Source organism: Vigna unguiculata, chromosome 8 (assembly GCF_037176805.1).
Source record: "Vigna unguiculata cultivar grain cowpea cultivar isolate G323 ecotype 2 chromosome 8, ASM3717680v1, whole genome shotgun sequence".
NCBI lineage: Eukaryota > Viridiplantae > Streptophyta > Magnoliopsida > Fabales > Fabaceae > Vigna > Vigna unguiculata.
The window spans coordinates 35,154,932-35,179,049 of NC_140799.1; the positions used below are offsets into that span (position 1 = coordinate 35,154,932).

At 32.4% G+C, this 24,118-nt stretch overlaps 4 protein-coding genes and 1 non-coding gene across 7 annotated transcripts; 1 reads left to right on the top strand and 4 right to left on the bottom strand.

The window, feature by feature from the left end:
• Nucleotides 1–661: 661 nt before the first annotated feature.
• Nucleotides 662–8,400, bottom strand: LOC114194500 (Tetratricopeptide repeat (TPR)-like superfamily protein). The gene is made up of 13 exons (XM_028084766.2): nucleotides 7,971–8,400; nucleotides 7,729–7,880; nucleotides 6,099–6,240; nucleotides 5,501–5,617; nucleotides 4,849–5,350; nucleotides 4,176–4,214; nucleotides 3,954–4,075; nucleotides 3,272–3,418; nucleotides 2,981–3,070; nucleotides 2,758–2,882; nucleotides 1,971–2,176; nucleotides 1,362–1,486; nucleotides 662–1,275 (listed from the first exon to the last, which is right to left on the bottom strand). Exons 1-13 carry the CDS (start codon nucleotides 8,181–8,183, stop codon nucleotides 1,087–1,089), a joined length of 2,169 nt encoding a protein of 722 aa, XP_027940567.2. The 5' UTR covers nucleotides 8,184–8,400; the 3' UTR covers nucleotides 662–1,086.
• Nucleotides 8,401–8,514: 114 nt separating this feature from the next.
• On the top strand, nucleotides 8,515–8,587 carry TRNAF-GAA (transfer RNA phenylalanine (anticodon GAA)). Its single transcript has one exon. It is a non-coding gene; the product is annotated as a tRNA-Phe (tRNA).
• A 1,478-nt stretch (nucleotides 8,588–10,065) lies between these two features.
• LOC114193417 (calcium uniporter protein 2, mitochondrial-like) lies at nucleotides 10,066–12,385 on the bottom strand. The gene is made up of 2 exons (XM_028083206.2): nucleotides 11,449–12,385; nucleotides 10,066–10,750 (listed from the first exon to the last, which is right to left on the bottom strand). The coding sequence occupies exons 1-2, from the start codon at nucleotides 12,010–12,012 to the stop codon at nucleotides 10,265–10,267; spliced, it is 1,050 nt and encodes a 349-aa protein (XP_027939007.1). The 5' UTR covers nucleotides 12,013–12,385; the 3' UTR covers nucleotides 10,066–10,264.
• Nucleotides 12,386–13,845: 1,460 nt separating this feature from the next.
• LOC114193525 (uncharacterized) lies at nucleotides 13,846–16,299 on the bottom strand. Of its 2 annotated transcripts, none has more exons than XM_028083357.2 (8): nucleotides 16,032–16,299; nucleotides 15,748–15,836; nucleotides 15,537–15,675; nucleotides 15,298–15,372; nucleotides 15,076–15,197; nucleotides 14,925–14,996; nucleotides 14,248–14,307; nucleotides 13,846–14,145 (listed from the first exon to the last, which is right to left on the bottom strand). In XM_028083357.2, exons 1-8 carry the CDS (start codon nucleotides 16,140–16,142, stop codon nucleotides 14,109–14,111), a joined length of 705 nt encoding a protein of 234 aa, XP_027939158.1. In that variant the 5' UTR covers nucleotides 16,143–16,299; the 3' UTR covers nucleotides 13,846–14,108. The 2 variants fall into 2 exon arrangements, with proteins under 2 accessions (XP_027939158.1, XP_027939157.2); XM_028083356.2 differs by having other exon boundaries at nucleotides 14,921–14,996; nucleotides 16,032–16,293.
• Nucleotides 16,300–18,446: 2,147 nt separating this feature from the next.
• On the bottom strand, nucleotides 18,447–21,772 carry CBSX3 (Cystathionine beta-synthase (CBS) family protein). 2 transcript variants are annotated; one of them, XM_028084659.2, is made up of 6 exons: nucleotides 21,632–21,772; nucleotides 20,515–20,781; nucleotides 20,350–20,431; nucleotides 19,584–19,657; nucleotides 18,983–19,043; nucleotides 18,447–18,801 (listed from the first exon to the last, which is right to left on the bottom strand). In XM_028084659.2, the coding sequence occupies exons 2-6, from the start codon at nucleotides 20,770–20,772 to the stop codon at nucleotides 18,659–18,661; spliced, it is 618 nt and encodes a 205-aa protein (XP_027940460.2). In that variant the 5' UTR covers nucleotides 20,773–20,781; nucleotides 21,632–21,772; the 3' UTR covers nucleotides 18,447–18,658. The 2 variants fall into 2 exon arrangements, with proteins under 2 accessions (XP_027940460.2, XP_027940461.2); XM_028084660.2 differs by having other exon boundaries at nucleotides 21,227–21,643.
• Between the last annotated feature and the right edge of the window lie 2,346 nt (nucleotides 21,773–24,118).

A 24,118-nucleotide genomic window follows, 5' to 3' on the forward strand; every position in this document is an offset into this window, starting at 1 on the left:
GATTTTTTTTTTTTTTATTGAATGCATATAACATTCATAGATTTATTTTATGGACAACTATCATTTCTGAAAAAAAAAGCATGGCATAACAAATTTACATAAATATATTATTAAACTTCCAAGTAAAATATAGTTTGAAAATTGATATTTGTATCCTATTGAACAACACATTTCCAGATATATAAGATTACATTTTCCCGTCTCATTCAATAAAATTGCACAATCTCAAACTAAACACTGCAATTCAGTTACGTCCCTTGAAACTTTTAGTCTTTTTTTTTCACACATTTTACAAAAGCTAATTTTCATAATTCAATGTCTAGTGGACATTGCCTTTTGCTAACAACGATGCGTATTACTCCAGTTTAACACCAGAATATTATCAACTCACACTCCACAGCAAGGTAGTATTCTTACAACCCACAAAAGTGGATAGCACATTCACACTTTGAGAGGACCGAGTGGATAATTGAAGCCAATTTTTACAACATTCGAACAATCTACACACATTTAAGCTTCTGGCATTCTGTATTGAATAACCATGAACAACAGCGGCAAAAAGGCCAAAGCAAATGAAGTTCCTTTTGTAAACAAGTAGATCAGCCATAATCATGAATGGTATGATTAACTTTGACAAAGAACAAAACATTTCGTCTAGATGTAGTGTACATGAAATTCTATTTCACTAAAACCATTGCAATTAATTTACATATAACATCTTCAAATAAGAAAGCATACTGACTTCTTTGAATTGAAAAATACTATAAACAGCCGAACAAACAACAATCCTAAGGACCTGCCTTAAAAAACCTACTCTACTTTTTTTTTCTCTCTTTCGATACAAAAAGAATAAAATAGAAATAAGCACCTATTCTAAATGTTAATTGGTAGCTTCTAATATCTATCCCCTCTATAACTTATGAATAACATTTTAATTAACTGTACAGAATCTTTTACAGTGATGCGCGTGAAACAAAACCTTGCTGGAAACCCTATCTACTAACTCTTCAACCCACTTGGACCTTGGACCAATAGCTTGCAACTAATTCACAAAAATATAATGGCTTTGCCTGCACAAGGAACATACTAAAGTCTCCGTTTTCCACGTCTTCTGGTGTCTATATCAACAAGCCTTGACGATGAAGGAGCAGGCATGGCTGCCGACAGACCAATAGATTCTGGGATATCAAGATTGATTCCCAGAGCTGGGCCTGCCATTGCACGCTTGATGTCCAAATCGTTTAATTGGTGGACTTGAAGTCTTATTTTGTCAATCTGTTAATCAAAGTGATGAAATAAACAATAAATAGCTAAATCCAAAAGTCATACTGCATACCGATTCTTTGTCGAGAAGAACTTACTATTTCAATATGATAAATGGATGCATGTGCATCAGCAAGTCTCCTCTGCAAATCTTCAGTTTTTTTTGCCTGATACTCCACATTTTCCATTTCGTTTCCCCTTTCACCTAATTCTTTATATAAAGCTACAAGAACCAGGAATTATATTTGAACATTTTTTTTTAAATAAAAGAAACCTAATAAGAAACATTGAGATACATTCAATTAAGGACGACCATTGTAAAAATAGGAATATAACAGGAATATACATGCATAATCTTCAATCACACATACATAAGCATATGGATGCACACACACATGCACGCACACATGCAATTAAAGATGACCATTGTAAAAACAGGAAGCACATGCAGGCACACACACGCAATTAAGGACGACCGTTGTAGAAACAGGAATACACACACACCCAACCTCCAAATAATATACCGCATACACAAGGTTTGTCATCAAAAAGTTCAAACCAAAAATGAGCACAATAAATAAGAAAGGCATGACACTCAGATGGCAATATAAGTACTCGTCTACAAAGTGTGCAACTAGGGAACACTTAAAGTCATGATAGATTTGTTGCATTCGCAAATTTGGTAGTCTTAGATAAGATAAACGTACCGGTCAAAACAGATAGCACCCAAATCTGAGTAGGAATATCATAAAGTTTCTTTGCTAAAGTCAAAGAAGATCTCAATATCTCCCTGGCTTGTACGGTGTCACGTAATGCAAGGGCCAAACTGCCTAGGATTGTCAAATACTGTGAAACAAGTTGAAGGTTTCCCAAATATGTATGTGTCAGCTGCAATCCCCTTGCCAGGCGATTTCTGCAACAAATTTGCAACTTAGACAAAGGAAGAAGTAGAACTTATATATGTCGATGGAGATAAGAGATCAGTCGCAAGTGAGATTCCATTCCAGAGATTACTTACTTTTGAGGTCCATTTAACAGTCAAATCCGTTACATTACATGACATAATCATTTAAAGAAACATCCACCAACTAAGGTGTGCACTGATAGCACTGGTTCTTTTATATGAATGAAACCCAACAGAAGGCATAATAATTCTTCCCATATCCATGTTCCAAAAACTGACGCAATGAAGTAATCCAGTCAATGGTTCAACCAAGAATCTTAAATACTATATAACAAAAGTATGAATAAAATAAATGTAGGTAAAGTGCATTTTCCAATTTGGATGCATAGTTAAAATAAGCTAAATTAAATATTTTTTCATTGCTAACTTTTTACTCTAATCTACAAGTTCAAGGTGTTGTAAAAATTTTTATACACATATGCACTAACAAATTTACTTTTAAATTAAAAAATAATAGACAAATACATTAAACTCTAGATTGTAAACTCAACACCTGTGCAGGTTATTGCATTAGTTATTTAAAAACTTACCTTGCTTCTTGTAGATCCTGTTGCTTCATCAATAAAAGACCATAAGCAAAAAGAACACCTGTCTTTTCTCTAACTCCTACAAAAGAATCCATTACTCCATAAACTGGGCCGATCAAATCAAGTGCCTGAGGGAAAAATATCATTCAATAAAAAATCTCATGGAATAAAACTACTTAAAAAATATGCAGGACCAATTTAATTTGTGTTAGAGGCATTTCTCCACCTGTGAAGAAGATTCAGCATCACCAATGCAGATGTAAGAGACAGCTGCATAAACTTGGCACATAGCTTGCATTGATTTGCTGTCTGTAAGCTACACAGAAATATGTAGTCATTGCTTGGATACCATGAGGTTACCTCCATCAACAATTCATAACAAGCTCTACAGACAAACATTAATATGTATGTAGCCAAAACAGCATATATGTGTCAAAATTATCAAAACTGTAGAAACTACATCTTGTTTACTGCTAAAATATCACATCTATGTTACAGAATATGCATACATATATACCTTCACTGCCTCAATATAATGAAAAACAGCTTCGTTGTAACAGCCAACTGAATGAGCATATTGACCTCTAAGCATCTCAATGATGCATTCACATGCCTGTAATATGGTTGGAAACCGCATGAACCAATTTTTCATCTGTACCAAAGCCTGAAAAATTGCAGTGGTAATAATTAACTATTTGTTAGGCATGGAAGTAATGAGAGTTAGTAAGAAATTTAAAAATAAAAATAATAAAATTGTTAGTTGTTATGGAGGGGTGGGAGGGAAGTTTCTAGGAAAGTCTATATATTCTTATCTTGCGGGATGTTGAGGGGCAGTTTTTAGAGTTGATGTTTGTCACAGGGATAACCCTGTGAGAAAGGAAATCAGTTTTCCTTTGGATGCTTTGGCTTTTACTGTGTGTAAAGTGAATAATACAGTGCAAGGTTTTATCTTTGCTTCTTTTAGTCTTGTTCTGTCTTTTACTTTCTCTGGGTTCCTAACACAATTTCAATTCCAGAATGTAATGGAATACCACTCTATAAATCCACAAGAACAAGAAAAATATCAGCAGAAGCAAGCCAGCTATCAAGGTGGATTATTATTTATTACTCGTGATTTTGAAATTGTATGAAATAAATGCAAACTATCATGTCTTTTCCTCTTTGGTGCTGACAAAATAGACCATAGGAAGATAACCAACCTCCTGTGCTTCAACAAATTCTGCTCGTGTGAGCTCTATAGCCACTTTGTTTTCAAGAAACTGAACTAGTAGCATTAAGTACACACCAGCCATCCAGATAGAAGAGTGTTGTAAATCCACTTCTGGTAAAAACGAAGGTTCAACAAAATTGCATTAGGAATTCTTGATTGCATGACAGCCTAAGCATCTTACAGCAGACAAGCTAGGAATAACAAATCTCACCTCTAACACCATCAGTAATTCCAAGCTTTACTAACTCATCTGCAAGGAAGTACTTGAAAATATGAATAACTATATATAATTAAATGATTTTACATATATGGCAACTAATAATCATTAGCATAGAAAATTGTAAAATACATTATTTACAACATTTACAGTGTGAGACACTATTACAGAAGAAGAAATATTGTTTTCATAAGGAAAATAATTTCAAAGTGGCTACAACTTCAATCTCCAAAGCAGGCCATAAAACAGCTGCGACTAACATGGAAATCCATTTGAATAACAGAAACAACTGAACTCATCAATCGTGCAATCAGAAGAAATAATTCAACAGAGTAATGCTTCTAATCAGTTGACGCTTCCTAACACATTTCACATTAAAGCCTAGCTAAGAAAACTATAAAAGGACATTTTATGGTTGTGATTGGACATATAGAATAGTTGAAAACTGATAGATGGTGGAACTGCGAGTTAAAGGGCATAAATCAGACAACATCGAAAATTATCACAGGGCTATTTGGACAGCAAAAATACAAATCGATTTCACATGAGAAATCATTATTTTGTACTTAAAAGTAGCAGATGTAGTTTCAGGAAAGCAATAAATTGGAACAAACCCAAATGATGATGAAAAAAACACACAAACTCACTAAAAATGCTGTTGAACAACCTTGTATTATATGCATCCCAGATTGTATGCGTTTAGCACATTCCTTAAAAAGTCCCTTTGGGCGCCCAAATACAACGACTATTAGATCAACTAATGCATAGACAGCACTTTTAGGAAGCCATTCACCATCAATGGGAGGAGGTGCTAAGTGAAGCTTATCTCCTATGGTCCTTCTGACATTCCCAAAATACACTGGTTGCAGTGATTCCTGCCCAATTAAATTCAACCCAGTCATGCTGCTGAGTTGCTCCTTAATCATTGTTTGCTTTCTAGATAATGCTGTCCTATCCCTGTAATGAAGGTCAGATCGTGAGAGACTTTGATCTAAAATATCAAGCTCCTTCACTAGCTCCTGTATTTGCTGCGTTAGCTGCATATCGAACTTCATGGCGGCATCCAGATTGTCTACATGGGGTGCAGCATTCTTGTAATCACATAGTCGCAATCGGTAGAATATGTGAAGTAATTCATTATAAAATAGTAAGCCAGGCCATTGTCGTCGCTGAGAAGTGTTAGGATGCAAGAGAGAAGATAAATTAGAGCAGAATAAATCATGATATATCTCACTTAAAAACATCCAGTCTCTACAGCTGTACATTGTCTGCACACTGAAAACTAAAAAAGTAAGAAGCTAAAGAACACTTGCACTCACTTTATCTAGATCAATTAACTCCCAAATCTCGTTGCATTTATTAACAGCTTGCTCAACCAAATTATCATCATCCCATTGCATGAGTCGGACATGCAATATTGAAGTGGCAAAAAACATCTGCTCCATTGTTATAAAACAAGAAATTACACACAGCTTATAGGAAATATTATAGTAAACTCATAACAAATTTAGTGCCCTTTATTTTAGCAAAGTAGAGAGTTAGAGTGTGTTTGATCTGCAGTTAAAAAAATTAAGTTTGGTTGAATGAAACTGAAAATCTCATTCAACAGAAAAGCTTTATGGTTTTGCTTTAAAAGCAACCTACGTTTGGAGTTTAATGAAACAGAACAAAAATTTGTCACAAACATCATTTGTGACGTTCCACGCAAAGTAAACTTGGGTTTGAGCTCCCAAACTGAAAACCAAACACACACTTAATAGTTGACACACACAATAGATGTGAAAGACAACAAGCTTCCAGAAGGTTCTATCTATTAGAGTTAGAAATTCACCAACGAATAGGTGGCAAATGAAGAGAAGGAAGCAAATAACATTTCTTTTCACGTAAGTTGTAAATTTGTAATTTTTGACAGCATACCTGCAACTCTGGCAAGCATACTTCAGTAGCACAGACATATCCACACTCTAAGGCAGAGATTGAACCCTGGTAGTCCCCTTCAATAGATAAAGCATTTGCAAGCTGTGAATTGAAGTTGCAAGACCACAACTTCATTGAAATCCTTCAAAAAAATAAACCAGACACCATGAATACGTCGCACCAGTAGTGACAGTAGTTGTAGTAGCAGTGTTAGTCAGACTTGAAAAAGGCAAGGGAAGAGATTAACATAGGGAAGAAATCCTGATTGGGATTCTTAATGTAAACTGTACAATAGGCTACCACTCTAGAAATAAATTATTGAAATAAATACAATAATTAATAATTATTCATCCCATCCCTACAATATCTTGATAGTCCCAATAATTAATAGTGTTTCCTTATATCTCAACACCCCCCTCAAGCTAGTGAATGGATATTTACCATTTGCAACTTAAATGTAAGATCATAAAACCGCTCCGTAAGAAGTCCCTTCGTAAACAAATATGTTAATTGAAGCCCTAATGGTATATTGGAACCAGTTATAAGACCATTATCCAGTTTTTCTTTGAAGTTGTATTGGTCTATCTCTATGTGTTTGGTATTATCGTGGACTGAATTGTGAGCAATACAAATAGCCTATTATTATCTCAAAAGAGAATTATAGGTATTTCGCATTCCACTCTAGGATTATCCAAAAAAGATTCAACCATAAGAAATCATTCACCCCTTGAGCCATAGGTCAAAATTTTGGTTTTAACTTTTTTGAAGACATGTGTTTCCACCCAAAAACATGCAATATTAGATATTACAAATAAATTCATTTCCGTGGTATTATCCAAATCCGTCCACATGTTGACAAGAATATCCAAATTGATGGGTATGGGTATGCAAATACCCAACTTTTTAAATCGCATACAGAAATGGAATGAGTATGTATATATTTGACTCCATTTTAAATTACTAAAGCATTATTAGTTAATTTGGTTCTTTATTTTGAGGTTTATGCAACTGTAATTAATGCCTTATTATTTAACATTGAAAAGAAGAAAATATGTCAGTTTAACATTGAATTGTTAATAAATACATTTTTAACTACAATCCTTATTTTTTGTAAGAAATTATTTAATAAATATACGAATGGATGCCAATATACCTGTCATCCAATAGGGATGGAGATGAGACACAAATTCCATATCCATTCAGGAATGAGTTTATATTTCGGGGACTGTTACAATCAAACCCGCACCTTTCCTATTGCCATCCAATGCAATCCCATCATAGTCTAAACCCAGCATAGTCCACATCACTACAAGCTAATTTTAATTTATGGAGAAACACATCATCATTTTTCTTCTTATTTTTCTCTCCTAGAAGAAGTTTGTCTAAACAAATCCAGTGGCAACAACAGATGGGCATCGTCCAAACTGTGAAGCATAACATCAGACAATAAAGTGCAGCAGTGACAACAACCATTGATGGTAAGAAGCAAGCACGCTAACAACAAACATTGAAGCTACAACTACGTTTCATTCTTCAAAGTCCAAAGTGCAAACCACTAGTTTAAGATGAGCTAAACTAAAACCTAAAATTAAAATACCGGAGAGAAAGATCTAGGAAAGAGAACACATACTCGTATCCAACAGATGCAGTGAGCTCAAGTCCCTTGTGCAAGACCTGTTTCTGCGGTGGAATAGCTCCGACGAGATGGTAACACTGGCTGAGCAAGCTATACGCTCTGCACTTCAACTCGAAGCATGACGGAATAGACTTCAAAAGCAATTGCTGCAAAAAAGAACCAAAACAAATACCATAAGCAAAGAATTTGAAGTAGTGGAAACTAACAGCAGCGAGAAGGAGAAGAAGAAGACTAACGGAACGTTCGAGGTGGGACTTGGCGTGGTTCACGTTGTGCGAATGGTGGAGGAGAAGCGTGGCAATGCGAAGACGAGTCTTGACCTCAACGATTGGGAAAAACGAAACCTCGCTTTGGCATATGGCTTCGAGGCACTTCACTGCTTTCCCAATTTCTCCTCTCTTCTCGTGGTACTCCGCGAGTCCCCATAGACCCTCGGCCACCGCCTCCATCGAAACGCGATTCTGCGCCTGCTTCTGCGGTTATGCTAATCCTGTTTTCCTCTCTCTTCCTCCAATTCGAACGCCACAATTCCACATCCAAATTCAACAACCGCTTTTGCGTTTCGCTTTTCCCGTTTATCGCTTGCTACTTTGCTTATGCTTAGATGTGAAGTCAAAAGTCAGCCACGAAAAGGAAAAGAAAAGAAACGAAATTTGAAGAAGACAAAGCAGTTCGGCTCTTCGTTCGGTGTCGTGCCTTAACGGGCCCTTCTTGGGCTACTTACTCCAACCTTAATTTATTAAGTTTTAAAATTTTAATATCCAATGATATTAATAAGTTGCGGGGATAGCTCAGTTGGGAGAGCGTCAGACTGAAGATCTGAAGGTCACGTGTTCGATCCACGTTCACCGCAAAGTCTTCAAAGTATTTTTGTTTTTTCATTTTGATTTAAAATATCTAATTATCCAAGTTAGACATAAAATTTCATTCAATCATTTCAACAAGCTGCGAGGATAGCTCAGTTGGGAGAGCGTTAGACTGAAGATCTGAAGGTCACGTGTTCGATCCACGTTCATCGCAATGTTAAATATGGTTTTCGTTTTCCTTTTTATTTTAAAAATATTTAATTTTCAAATTTAAAGTTTTTGAATATGGATAATCAATTATTTATTTATCTATTATCTTTCTGATAACCAATTAAAATACTCTGAGCTTTGTATAATCCAACTCATAATTCTATTATTATCTTAATTCATATCGCAATGACTATTATTATCTTAATTCATATCGCAATGAATCCCTTTTTTGTTTGGCTATACTCTATTCATGGGCAAAATCGTATATATCAATCTCAAAAGAAATGTTAAATATCTGAAGCAATCTCTTTTTTTTTTTTGCATATACTTAAATGGAATATATATTTTTCTGAAAATATCTCAATTTAATTAAAAAATTATATTTAACGTTCTTAATTTCTCGTTTTAAAGCACTTTAAAATTAACTTCTTTTGAACGATTTCAATAATATTCTTTATTTTTATTAAAAATCTCATATGAATTAATTACTAGTAGTTTTAAATTATATTTAAAAAATTGCTTCAATTTTAAATCAACACGACTCACAGATTAGGATTATTATGAACGAATTGAAGGGTATTTATCATGTAGTCACTTTCGAATGTAAATTCACAAAGGTTAATTAACTAAAACCTTTGTTCTAATTAATGAATTTGTTTGGATAAATTTATAATTATAAACAGTTCTATAAAAACATAAATTTCTGTAAATTAAAATTATTTTATGTATAATTTAATTTATAAAAACTCTTTCATTTTTAGTTTTTTTGAAAATTTAATTTTTAATTGGCGCATAGACTAATTCCATTTTATTAAAAAACTTAATTTTTATTTTTCACCAGTTGAATTGCTCATTTTATAGTTATAATTGGATCTTTTCAAGCTTTAAATACATAATCTTATAAATCGCAACTTTAAACTTCTTAAAATGAAATCTATTGGTGCTCTTCCATTTTATTACGACTTTTTCCATTTTGTTAGTTATGTCTTAATTTGAACTGAAATCTACAACTTTATTTTAAGAAGGCTAAAGTCGTATCATAAATACACGACTTATTGCCGATGCCTTTGAACTAAAATCTATAACTTTACTTTAAGAAATCTAAAGTCGTGCCATAAATACACAACGTATTCGCAATGACGACACGCAAACATGAAGTACCTATGTGTGTTAAAAATTAAAAATTTGTCCATTTCAATAATTTTGTTTGAAGTTGAACTAATATGGTGAGAAAAACCTCATTCTTTTTGTTTTTATGCATACTACTTTTTTAGTCTCTATTGAGATGAGATGACAAGAATTAAAGAGATTAAAATAATAGCGGAAGGAAACTAAAGTGATTTCTTAATTATCAAGTATAAAGGCTTGATAATAAAGTTTATACAACTAAAAGGAATAAATGAATAATGAAACATTTTTCTTATTTTGTTCGGTAAGGGTTAATGGAAAAGATTTATCTTTAGAAACCAAAAGTATGAATATGATTCATACTGAAAGAGAAGTTAGTGAGTGGGTTAATCTTTGCGCAAAACATCCTCCAAATCCTGTTCCACCCCAAGGCGATTTCTGAAAATGGCTTTGGCATTCAAAGGTTTATGGCACATGCATTGGAGCTCATTGAATCTGTCAACATCAAAATTGAAGGTCTTGTTAAGGATCTTCTGTCTGGAGTTCAAGAGTCTCTTCATGAAGTCTTGGTAAGTGGGGTCTCTAGAAGTGAACAAGAAATAAGCATAGCCTACCACCAAACCAGTGGTAGTGGTGAAATATGTGATAGGTTCCATCACATCCCATGAGAATTCCCAGAATGTTAGCCTGAAGAACAGTCCAACAGTGAACACACCACATCCTAGTCCAGACCACAGGATTCTCCGAACCTGTTTGTGTGCCAAGGAATCAATTTCTCTCTTCTTCTCTTGCATCTTCTTTAGCTCCTCCATCACTGGATCACCATCATCTGCTAGTGCCAGAGGCACTGCTCTTCTAACCATATCCACCACCTGATATTCACCATACAATATAACAAAAGGGTCATCATCAGATATCAGATCAGAACATTAATCTCAACCAAAAACCTTTTAAGATAACAGGTTTATGGATCCTTCTACTTTTATACTAGTCGTCTCACTCTTTTATTCACTTTCAAATCTGTTACTCCTAAGATAAAATAGATGCTTTTGGTAAGTTTTATTTAGATGATAAATATAATAAAAGTTTGCGTACAAGGTCAAAATAAATTGCTAAAACAAAATTCCAATTTTAAAAGAACAACAACACAGAAGTACTCAACAAATTGCAGATAAAAACAGTAGATTTGTGTGTTTAACACAGTTAACAATTTTGAACAATTTTGAAGTATCCATGCCTTCTATTATGGAGTGTGTACCAATAACAATGTTTGACTCATTTAATAAGGTTGGATACGTGGATCACGCAATATTATTCCACTAGATGAAATATCATGTTTCAGTGAGTTTGAAACAACTAACACTAATGCAGACAACAGAGTTTTCATGTCAATAAATGAAGGGGACCATGAAAAAGGGTAATAAATGGTATCTCCTGATATTGAATACATGCTTGATCTGATCATGTTTGAAGAGATCCACACAATCACAAATTCAAATTTTTTTTTTCATTCTGAGAGAGAAACAATTATCAAACACTGAATGATAGAATGATGATAGAGAGCAGTTACCTTATCAGGATGCAGATAGACCTTGTCTCTGAAGAGGAGAATAACCCCAGCATCATCAAGACACTGTGCAAATGCTGCAGCCTCCTCAGCATTCCTTGCAACACCCATTTTCTCACACTCTTGAAGAAGCTCACAGTAGGGAATCATATCCTTCTCCTCCCTCTCAAGCTTCTCCTTCAGCGATTCCACATTCGCCAATCTCATAAGCTTCTTCGCCTCACGGAAGGACATTGACCCTTTTGTTCCATTCCCATTATCATCATTACTCCTATTATTATCCTTATCCTTATCATTATTATTATTATTATTATTACTATTCCCATTCCCATTCGCACCATCAGAAGCAGGGTGTGAAACCGAAGTTGTAGAACAGACACCCCTCTTCATCTGCCTCAACACAAACCCCACCCCTCCTCTCCTTCCACCACATTCCCCTTCAAAACCCCTCAAAGGATCAAAAGCTTGAACCTTTCCCCCACAACCATGGCTTCCATTGAAAACAAAAGACACCCTTTGCCTCAGAATCGATCCTCCACCACCGGCACACCAATATCTACTCCACATCTTGAACACCCCCGAAACAAAAAGGCCCAAACTTTTATCTACCCTAAACAGACACTACCTAGCACGGTAATTACGACTTACCGTGCCCAGATCAAGCGTTACCAGAACCCATCTTAGTTCTCAGATTTGCATGTTAAGAACTTTGTAGAAAAGAGAATGTGTGCATTTACTGGTACTAAAAATAAAATGAAAAAATACAAAATAGAAGAGGAAAGGAGGAAATAGAGGCAAAGACATCGCGGGATGAAAAGAAGAGAGGAAGCAAAACCTATTTCGGGAAAGAAAAGGCAAAGCTTGTTAAGTATATAGAAAGAAAACACGTCAAAACACGTCTGTGAAAGCTAACACATGCAACAACCACGAATTATCAGTGTTCCGTTTCCGTAACATTCCCGTGTAAATAGCTAACAGTCTTACACCACAAAATTGATTGGTAGTTTCACTGTCTTCAACAGAGACACCAATGTACGCTTCTGTTTGAGGATAAAGACAGGTAAATATGAGATTTTTTTGGATTAAGAAAAAAAATATATAAGAAATAAATCTATTTGGGGATGAAAATTTATAGTTTAATAGATTAAAAAATGTTTTAAATGAAAAAAATAAAAGTTTTTCATTGGTGATAAAAATAAATTGCCATTGATGACATGACATCATTTGTAGGTACTGAGATCACAGACTAAGCAAAGTTGATGCTCTTCAATAGTTAATGCTAAAATATTTCTTAGGTTTCGTGTAACAAAACCAAAGTTGGATTCTTGGCTAGTACGATGTTCGTTCTTTCGAGTTTGTAAATTGCTTATGGTGAAGGTGATGCTTTCTGGTGCGATTTATACCTCAAAATGTTGTTTTTGTGCTTGAGACGTAGTGTAATGGTTACACAGGAAAAAGGAGGACAAAATTTGTTTTTTTATTTTAAGAAAAACGATACTTTAATACCCACAGGAAAAAATACATTTTGATACAAGTCCTAGTATTTTAAGTTAAAGTGTAAAAAATGTATTAAAATATTAATAGTTTGAGGTGTCATGAGAGTATTTTTCTTTAATGAGTGTAAAAGAATTCATCATTTCTATCTTTACTTTTATTGTAATATTTGTTTTAGATAAGTTATAATTTAATATTAACCTTTTATTTTAATAATTAATATTTTTTTTACACAATTTCCATTAAATGTTGGACAACATGTTATTTTTATTTAGTTATTCTTTTATTTAAAACCATTAAATAAAGAAAAATTTATTTAAACACTACATAAGTAATAGTCTTTCTTATATGAAATAATAATAATAATAATAATAATAATTAGGAATGATTTTGGAATGAAGTAACATTTGATGGTAATTTTACAAGTAAAAACACGAATTTCTTTATTTTAATTATAGATAGTAGAAGTGAAAAATTATTTAATTTTAATTTGTATGTGAAGTTCTAATCATAAATGGAAAATAATACTGAATATACGATTCACATCTAATAAATGTTTGCATCCACTATTTTATCTTTTATTATTCTTTTTTACAGATGCAAAGTTATTTTTTTAATGATGATATTAATCTTAAAAGTGAATGGTCTTATGGGTGAAAATAAAGTTGTTGTAAAGCTCAAAGTTAAAATTATATTTACTCTTTTCATTGATACTATTCTGGTGTATTTTCTAATTACGTGAAATTATAATCAGTAATGGAAAGAGAATAATTTATTTTCATTTTCCATAAAGATAACAACAACTGATTCTCATGCATAATTGATAACTAACATTTTCCATAAGTTAGATCCTTCAAGCTTATCAACTAACCAGTAGAAAAAACTAAGAAAATGATTGAGATCATATTTTGACACTGAAAGAATTTCAATTGAGTATTTCAAATTTCAAAATATACAATTGAAGTAAATCTTACAATTTCAAGTTAAAACAAAAGTGTTCTTTGTAACTGTACCATAAAACAATTGTTGGCCGTGTCAAGATACTATGTTAAGAGTATATTGTCATGCTCCCTTGCTGTGTTTTGCTTTAGTGAGAGTTTTAATCATGCCCTTTGCAATCTTCCAGAACCAAAATATGTTCATCACTGCCAACACAGAAGGCACCATAATCAAGGTGTAAAAGCCAAAAAGAAACACCTCCTGCACCTGAAATCAACCATGTAGAGTTTTTGATTCAGTGCAATGAAGAAGGAAAACTGTGAAGACTTATGTAACAGGGTCACAGGGTATCATAGAGCACATGCTAACCTCAACCAAACGGGTCCATATATGGTAAAAAAGGAACATGAACAAGAAAATCCTTGCAACCTACCACAGAGAACACAATAATTAAGGATAGAAATTCAAGGGGTTGAAATCACTCTGCATAAAATGTTCAGTAAGATCTAACTGGTTTTGTAAGAATTTGGATTCTCTGTTAAATTTTTTCTTATTGTTCCTTCAAAATAATATGATGGTTACTGTTTTAAAGTTTTCAAATATATTAAAATAATTTTTAAACTACCAAGAAAAGTAGTTCCATAACAACTACCGGAACCAACTAAAACCAAAAGTCACAACAAAAGTTTGACATTCGTGCTAACATTTATTGTAAGGACTAAATTTCTGCATTTGGTGTTGAAAATCAAATAGCTTCAGCATTTTCAGATCCATGTTTTGGTTGGATGGCACATACTTATCTGTATATTTTATCATTACAATGTTCTGAACAGTATACTTGTAAGGAATAATCTAAGTCCACGACTAATAAACTCAATGTTTCGAGATTTTAGGTTAAAAGTAGTGTTATGGTTAAAAACTAAAGTCGCTCATATATAACCTCTCTTAGATGAAACTTCCTTGAAAAATCCCATCAATACTTAACCTACTTAGCAGGAATTAGAGTCAGGTCAAGAGTATAATTATCAGACAGTAGTAGTACCAACCACCCGAGGAACAATGCAATGCCATTCCAAATGTAAAGTTTGGAACTCTTAAGGCCAGCAATATCCAAGTACCTATATATAAAACTAATGTTATAAGTAATGTTGACAAAAAGTACATGAAGGTAAATGAAATTCTGAACAAGAGATTTACCATCTAAGATTTACAAAAGGAGTAGTACTCTCAGAGAAAAGAACCATTAGTATGTAGATATGAACTTGACCAGTTAGCAAGGATAGTGTAATGGAACCTATGGATAACCCATGGTGTAGAACCTAAACATTGAAAGTAAAAGATGTGCAAAAGGATAAGATTAAAATAATTTATCAGATAGTGCATTGATATTATTGCTAATGTTTTAATATATCTACTTACATATTCAAGCCCTCCTAAAGCTGGAAAGTTCCAAAGAATCATAGCCAGATCTGTTAGAAAATAACCAATAGAAATCTGTGCAGGGAAGTGTAATGAAAACCCAAAACAGAACAAGTTAACAGTCATAAACAAATCACAAATAGTATCATCACAGATAGAATCTTAACAACAATGTTTCAAAACAAGTGAAATTTTGTTATGAGACTAACAACTAAAATTTGCTTGTATCTTCAACTTACCCCTAATACTGTTTCTGATAACCTTGATGATTTAGTAATAACTACATCGTTCTGTGAATTCGCATTGAATACATCTGATAAGAAAATGAGGTAGAAAGATGCAGATGATACAAAAAGAGCATGAAATGTAGAGAATCCCCTGCATTGCAAATTATGTTAATACTCAGAAAATATTAGTTAATCAATATGCAACTATGCAAAAACACTTCACCTGTTATTCCATTCAATTTTCTCTGCACTGCTCAATTTGCCATATTTCTTGATCAACAAAGAACTCAAAATAGCAGTTGATGTATAAGCCTTCAAGAAGGAACAGAACAATCAGGCTTTAAAATTGCCAACAAAAAGTTCTTGATTACAACTAGTCATTCTTGGAATTAACCCCTTTCAGATAAAACTGAACATATGTTTCAGAAATTGAAGAGGGAACAAACAGAAACTCCATTCATAAATCTCACACAGAACAGAACTAATGAAGAATCTGAGTTTACTTACAATAAGACAGAAGATTATGCCAGAGAAGATAGATGCCAGCCATAGCACGACTTTGGTTGGACTAGCATACTCGTAAAAGGAGAATGAACCAAAAGAAGAAGTGGATTCCATGAAGCCCTTTTGTTCAGATTTTCTGTATCAAACCAAACATCACCGAAGACATGACATGATATGAAAAGTATATTCTATTATAAGGGAGAGATACGATAATGGTGTTGGAGGAGTCTCTCCTCACAACAAATACAAAAACATGTCCATAATAATTCGTAAGTCAATTATTTTGTGTCATTTTTAAGTACATTGTGGCCATCCATTTCGCTTTTCCCACTTCACAAAATTCCTTGGAAAGCAAACAAAAGAGATAGGAATTGGGTGGGACAAAGACAAAAAGCACACTTCTTTTAAGGTTTAAAGTTGGAGCAATATATGTACACTGAGTTTTGCTTTCTTAATCAATTATAAATTTTACATTGTTGATGATGCGTTTTAAAGAGAACTCATTGGAAAAACGTATTGTTAATAATAATACGAGTAAGTCAAACTTATAAAAAAAAACTTACATAAAATAATTATAGTACCGTCTCTCACTTAAAAAGGCAATAAATTTATCATTTTTAAGGAAGTAGGTTTTAAGGAAATTTTCCAATCATAAAAGTAGTAAAATCAACTTAATGAGAAGCAATTATGTACCATAATAAATTGTAAGAAGTGAAGATGAGCACGAAATGATGGGTTCTTGACGCAGAAGCTTCACTTGTCTTCTGATCCATTCTACAAGCTACGCACGTTATTGGTTGTAACTTTTGCGTTATGTAAGCTTTGACGTGATTTGTCGTCGTAATTAAGATCTATAAAAATTATATTCAAAAATTAATAAAAGATAGTAGTGATTATTGTTTTTTCCTTGGCTTTTTAAGTTATAATTGGATCAATTATAAATAAAAAAGTTTATAGTTTACACTTCTCCTATCTCCAAAATTAAAAAAAGGTACATATAAACTTTGAAAATACAATTACAACTACAATTATATTTTTGGAACCGGGGAATGACAATGTGCAAATAAAAACAATAAAAACATGTGGGCTCATATGTATAAGTTTGGGCTCATGCACTTGTTTTAATCTTTTGGTTTCTGCACCTCATCATTAATCGCTGCAGCGCATACTAATAAAAGGACTAAAATACTCTCTTTCACTGTACTAAACCACTGCAGCTGAAGTAGAAGAAGAAGAAAGAACGTGTTGCAGAAAAAAGCTCGTTCTGAAAATTTATTTTTGGAACACATTTCATATATTTTGAAAAGTAAAACTCATTTTGAAATATTTATTCCGAAAAGTTTTGTACACATTCTAAAAATCTTGTTCCAGAAATCATATTCTAGAAACCTTGTTTCAAAATATATTTCATGTTTCAGAATTCTTATTTTGGAGATGACATTACAGAAATCCCATTCCAAAAAGTATGTCCCAGAAAATCCATAAAACGTGTTTCAAAAAGTTTTTTTAGCGAAAAGAAATGTTTCGGAATAAAAAAACATGTTTCAAAAAGTTTACTAGCAAATAATCCAAAAGTTACTCTTACGACAAATTTTGAAAATTAGAGGATTCTCCGGTAAATTACGGGTAGTATGAAGAGACGGTCCATGTTTTATTGCAAATCCACTTAAACATTATTTGCCACGTCTCAAAAAGTAATGTCATTTTTGTTGAAAAAAGTGTTTAGGATAATAATATTTTAATTATTAAATTTTGACAATTTATTTTTATATTTTGATATGTTATTTTTTAAATAATTTTATAATATAAAAAAATTAAAAAAATTAAAAAATAATAACTATTTAAAAAATATCATCTCTCATATTATGATAGAAAATTATCCAAATTTAATTATCAAAAAATTATTTTTCTTTTTTATTAAAGTCAACTCTTAACCTCGTAACCGATTCCAGAAACAGATAAAAAAGAAGAATTTTATCAAGTTAAAACCTAATGATGCAACACATCAATAAATGACGACATATAACGTTTTTATTCAACATATAAATGTAAAATTTAAACTTTTAACAGTTTTCTATTCATAATTTTTTTTAATAGTTACGAATTAAGAATTTAATTTTTCAATATAAAAAAGCAAATACCATATAAAATATTATATATTTAGACGACAGTACATTATACTGTCAATATATAACCTATTTTCTTTGAAAGCAAGTGGTCAGATAGATAACTTACACATAATTTCTCTAAATAACTGGAGTTCAATTTTTTTTTCTTAATTATTATCAAGCACTTATTCGACAATATTATGTGTAAAAGTAACATATTCAACTGTGGAGACCATGATAGGGCAAAAAAAAAAGGTTACCATCTGCAGTGTGCAGATTAGAAGATGCACTCAATCAACAGTGAAACATGTTCTGGAAAGTTGAAAACAGATTCAAACTGCATCCAGTTGTTATTATTAACATGCTGCTACACCATTAGGGTTAATGTTCATAGAACCGAAATCACAGGGAAGCAAACGAGTAGGCACTGTGGCCATAACATATTTACAAGCACTCAGGCTTATTACTTAATCCAAATTAGCTTGAGTGCTCTTCAGGGATTTTCATCATCATCGTCATCACCTAATAACCCCCTTGAATGAAAGCATTCAAACGCTCAACCTCTTGGCGGTGCTCACGCACCACAGCACGAACCACATCTCCAATCGACACCATTCCAATCATCCCCTTCTCATCAATCACAGGAATGTGTCTGATTCTGTTATCTGCAACAGAATCCAGAATAAGATCACAACCATGAGTTACTACAACCTTATCTAATCAATCTTGGTTTCAAATCATAAAGTTATATGATCTTTCCGAATGAATAACTATCTCAGAAGTCATATGAAGGATGATTTTTTATTAGTTGATTGCTTAAAACAATGTTTCAAAGCTCATACATACCAGTCATCAGTTGCATAGCCTGTAAAACTCTGGTATTAGGAGTGACTGTGATAAGTTTGTTCTGCACTCACAACATTAGAATTTTAGTGTAGTTATGAACACCACTAACAAGGGGAACAGTTTAATTCTATGAACACATAACATAGCACAAATCGCAGGTTCAATATAGAATAACAGTGTGTATGGTAGTTTATTTCTCCAAAGTGTAGAAAACAAAGTAGTTTAGAGGAAGGGAACTACCGTAAAAATCTCTTCCCAATCGTAATCATAAAATTTACGAAAGAGACTTAGAGCTTAGGGTTGAGACTAAGAAAAGAGGAACTACACCAAGAATTCCTTCTCTATATAGATCATTTGGACTCTTGATATCATATAGAAAACAAAGAAATACATGAAGAAGGGAATCGTGTAATATTGAATGTGTATAAAATGTTACAAGATGTGTGTACACACAAAACTAACCCTAAAATCATAAGTAAATGGATCTAAAGCATGATCTTATGCAAACAAAAAGCTTTCTACATGTGCATGTTGGCTATGTAGAAATAATAAATATTTCTCCAAGTTGAAGTAAACACAAGAAGTACAATAACACACATACCTCCTCAGTCATAATATCTCCAACCTTGGTAGACTTGGAAGATCTTCCCTGCACGATGATCTTTCTCAGGTAATCTGAATGAGAAAAGGACCAAATAGTTAACACAAATGACCAAGGGATAAACAAACAGTGCTGTAGATAATAAGACCATTTAACAGCAAGAAAATATATTGACAAAAAGACCATACTATTTTCTTCCACTACATTATGCAAAGGCTTTTCCTGGATTATTAGCTAGTTAGCCAATAATCATAGCATTCTTATCAGAGCACATGCAGGTAGTTACTACTTACACAGCACATAATACAGAGAATCTTGAAACCCAAAAGCACCATCGATTGAATACAATACAACCCACTTTTTTGTCATCCTTTTTTGTTTTTACAGGGTGCCAAGTGTGTCAAGCATACCAACCTATTTTTTCATGTTCAGTTAGGCAATTATGTATATGATGCTCAATGGCTTAACATATAAAACATGTACAATATAGAACTGAACTATTGTTACCAAAAATCTAGCCCCAAATCTAAATAGAATCTTAGGATCTTATATGTCACGGATAGGGAGAAACAGATGAAGAGCTTCTCCCTCCTCTTTCTCTGTTTCTATAACATAGAAAATCTATGTTCACTACTTTGCATTTCCAAACAATTTTATAGAGACATTAGGGTAAAGAATTGCATCAGACATAAGCCATTATTTTCTAAAGAAAACTAAATCATCCATTACACAGTTTATCACAGAACTGAGTACACCGATCGGGTACCTCTTTCGGTTATAATCCCTGCAATTGCCTTATTCGCATCAGGTTTCACAACAACCAGAGCACCAACATTGTTTTGGGTCATCTGCAATGGATGTGAATGTAAGAACATACATCAACCCATTGTAAACTCCCAGATTTATTGCAATAAAATCAAATACACATTACCGATTTAACAGCATCATAAACAGTATCATCCGTGGTGCACCAAAGCCAGGATCCATCTGCACCCTTGCCTTTATCTTTCATGATGTCTGCAATCGTTGTGCTCTCAAAACCATGTTCCTCAATGCGAGCAGGTGTAACAGATTCAAACCGTGAGGAGGCGATTGGCTGTAACAGGGGATTCACCATGCGAACCCGTTGCAGAACAGCATTTTTAATGACATTCCCGTTGGACAAAAATGTTCTCAATCCTCCTTGCATTTTAGCTCTCTAACAACCAGATAGAACATCTTAGAATTTTCGATTTCGCAGTTTAATCAGTCTCAACTATATCCATGCACAGATTCATGAGAAAATAATTGATGAAAACTGCGCTCCCCAAAGAATCGTACAAGAACAAACTACATGCAAATTGGGAGATTCTATAGAACTAGTTTTGGATCCAGGATTTGTGTTCCAAGAACAGAATAACCCTCGTGTCCAATTAACAAATAGTTGGCTCAAATCATAGAAATCATTTGATTTACTTATCTTCATATATCCATTGAAGAATCTCAAACAGGAAAGTTGAGACATGTTAGAGAAAAAAAAAGATCACCTATCAGAAGCTGAAAATATGTCAAAATATTAACAGAAAAAACCAAAAAACAGCGAAACATGCAGAATTTGCAGATCCAATCCCCAGATAGACATAAAAGTTGAATCACACTCTCACCTCAGATTTCTTTCTTAGATCGCCGAAGGATGAAGGATTGGATGTAAATATATAAAAGCTCACAAAAACAAAACCTGGTCCCCGAGAAACCAAATCAATAAACACAACACAACCCTACCCACATCAGCATCAATACACAACCTTAACTAAAACTAACAAGCCTTTATTAGTCTTTCATTCAAATCTGACCAACCAGTATCCCTTTCGAATTAAATTAAGATAGGTGAGACGTGGACCCTTAGAGTTTACATTAATGATCACCCAAAACAACAACATATCAACCACAACTCAGAAACTGTTCAGATCCTTCATTTCCAAACATCACAAGGCTCAAAGGAAGATGGAAAGGTGAGATAAGATCATGAAGGAGAAGGAGAAGAAGAAGAAGAGGAAGAAGAAGAATACCAGAGATTAAGGTAAAGGTTGTGAAAGAGAGAGTGAGAGTGTGAAGGAGCGGCGTGTAGATAGAATGGCTGAGCTTAGCCCTACCCTTGTAAGACACTGACAACACTTGACTTGTTCTTCAAATCTCACAATGACCGTGAAAGTGGGGCCCTCTCTATACTTTTGGATCATGACAATGATGACATTATCCAAAATATTATTATTATTATTATTATTATTATTACTTATTTTTATTTTGTACCTTTATTATTTCAATTTGCATTTTGGTAAGTTATGAGTGATTCTGACAACCTATCTTATCTGCTACCTAAGACTATATTGTTATGTTTGCTGATTGATTGTGCCAAACTATTATTAAATTTTTCAGGGAATCTTCATATTTGTTATGTCAGTAATCTAGTTTTGATTTCACTTATTATTTTTCATGTCATTGTGTTATTGGCTGAATTTTATGATATAAATATTTAAAATTGGATATCTCATATTTATTTATGTAAGAGAGAATCTGAAAAATGGCATTATGATTTAGGATAAATTTCTTTTCTGTCACGTATGTAATATATGTAATACTATATACTCCTCTTCTTGTAAAAGAAAAAATGCAAGGAATCTTGCTTTTCTTTTTAAGCTAGTAACGTAGTTCTTTTTTCATGTAGTTTATAATTAAATGTGTTATGATAAGAAAAATAACTTACATATAAGGTGAATTTAAATTTGAGACAAAAAATTATTACATTTTGCATTTATTATTTTTCTTATTCTCATACGAACAAAAACATAATTTTCTTCTATTTCTCAGCTAAGTGAATTGTGTATAATTTATATTTATATAAAGTAAAGCTTGCATAATTGATTTGAATATGTTTAATTCACTATGATATTTAAATTTTGAGTTATTTACAGAATCTCCCAGAAGGGTTTAAGATCGAAGATCGTGTTTAGTTATTTTTTACACTTGAATTATATATTATGCATAATTAAATTCTTAAACTCAAATTTTAAGACCTGATTTTTTCAGTTTCTTCACCAATGATTAATTTCCATAACGATAAAAATCCAAATTACAAAGATAGACACAACAAAATGCAAAATTGAAATTATGTAAGAAAGACAACCCAAACTATGTAGAAATTCAAGTCGTGTTCATTAAACCTAAATTATAGGATTTTAGTTATTCGTTGAGACCATGAAACAAGAATATTGGGAAAAAGTCACCTCTGTTAGATTAACTCCCTTTAAATTTGTGTAACTTTTGAATTCTAAAACTAACCTAAAGAATTTTTCTAAGGTAGGTTTGGTCAAATACCTTACAAGTGTTGGGTCCTCAAATTATGGATACTCTATGCAAAAATGGTAGTAAAAAAGACTACCTTATAAATTATAAATTATAAATTAATAAAAATGCAATAATACATACAACATTATAGGAAGCTAAAATTGTTACTGTAAAATAATAGAAATGCAATAATACGTACATAATTATAGGTAGCTAAAATCGTGGATGTTACTACGGACAAATTGGTCTGAGTTTAAGACATATTTAGATCCGACTATATTAATTTATTTTAATTAAATAAGATCTTTTTAGGAATGTTATTATGAAACAAATAATATGATGATATTGGAATTTGTTTTGATTAATTCATTGAATCGCCTAATTATATATATATATATATATATATATATATATATATATATATATATGGTTAAATATGTTATTGGTCTCCTAACTTGAAGTGAAAATTAAAATTAGTCATTTTTTAAAAATTTTGTACTAATTTAGTCTTTCATTTTGTATAAAGTTCAATGCAAAATATAAATTTAAATGAACTTAATTTGGTTTAAAATGTCTATTATCATAAAGATTATAGTATTTATATAAAAGATAAATTTGGTCTCAATTTGGAAGAGATGGAAGTACTCCAGTTTTAAAAAATTTGAGACTAAATTGACACAAAATAAAAAATACAAATACCAAATTGAGATTTTTCATATAACAATGACACATGACAAAAACCTAAATTGACATGTGATAGATTTTTTTTTAATTTAAAAAAAAAATAAGTGAACACGTGAGAGAACCTTAATTTGACACATGATAGTTGTTTTACCAAAAATAAATAAATAAAAGTTGACACGTGACAGAACCTTAATTTAAACACTTAGACAATTGTTTTTTCAAAAAGTAACAAAATAAATAAATAATTAAAAAACTCAAAACTGACACATGACAGTGAGTTAATATCGTTAATGTTGCACTAGTGGATATAGTCAAGTTGGAACACATTCTCAAACATAGAACTCAATTGGAATGACTTAAAATTTAAAAATCCAGTTGAGATTTTGAAATAAAATGGAGGATCTCTAAGGGATATATCTATTTTATTACAACTTTATTTAATGAATGTTTTGAAAACATTCGAGCATGTGAATTTATGTATATGAATATAATTATAATATTTATATATTTATAATATCGTTTTGGAT

Bases quoted from the DNA above. Each gene is read 5' to 3' on its own strand.
- LOC114194500 (XM_028084766.2), bottom strand. From the start codon at position 8,183: ATGGAGGCGGTGGCCGAGGGTCTATGGGGACTCGCGGAGTACCACGAG. The intron at 6,241-7,728 runs GTATGTGTTCTC...ATTTTTTTGAAG, and splicing joins ACTGCATCTGTTGGATACGA to GATTTCAATGAAGTTGTGGT. The intron at 4,215-4,848 runs GTTGTTCAACAG...ACTTCCTTGCAG, and splicing joins TGGGATGCATATAATACAAG to ATGAGTTAGTAAAGCTTGGA.
- LOC114193417 (XM_028083206.2), bottom strand. From the start codon at position 12,012: ATGTGGAGTAGATATTGGTGTGCCGGTGGTGGAGGATCGATTCTGAGG. The intron at 10,751-11,448 runs GTAACTGCTCTC...GGTGAATATCAG, and splicing joins TCTATCTGCATCCTGATAAG to GTGGTGGATATGGTTAGAAG.
- LOC114193525 (XM_028083356.2), bottom strand. From the start codon at position 16,142: ATGGAATCCACTTCTTCTTTTGGTTCATTCTCCTTTTACGAGTATGCT. The intron at 14,308-14,920 runs GTACTACTACTG...TCTCTGTGGTAG, and splicing joins CATTGTTCCTCGGGTGGTTG to GTTGCAAGGATTTTCTTGTT. The intron at 14,146-14,247 runs GTTAGCATGTGC...GGTTGATTTCAG, and splicing joins TATGGACCCGTTTGGTTGAG to GTGCAGGAGGTGTTTCTTTT.
- CBSX3 (XM_028084659.2), bottom strand. From the start codon at position 20,772: ATGCAAGGAGGATTGAGAACATTTTTGTCCAACGGGAATGTCATTAAA. The intron at 20,432-20,514 runs GTAATGTGTATT...CATCCATTGCAG, and splicing joins TTTATGATGCTGTTAAATCG to ATGACCCAAAACAATGTTGG. The intron at 18,802-18,982 runs GTATGTATGAGC...ATTCTGTTGCAG, and splicing joins GGCTATGCAACTGATGACTG to ATAACAGAATCAGACACATT.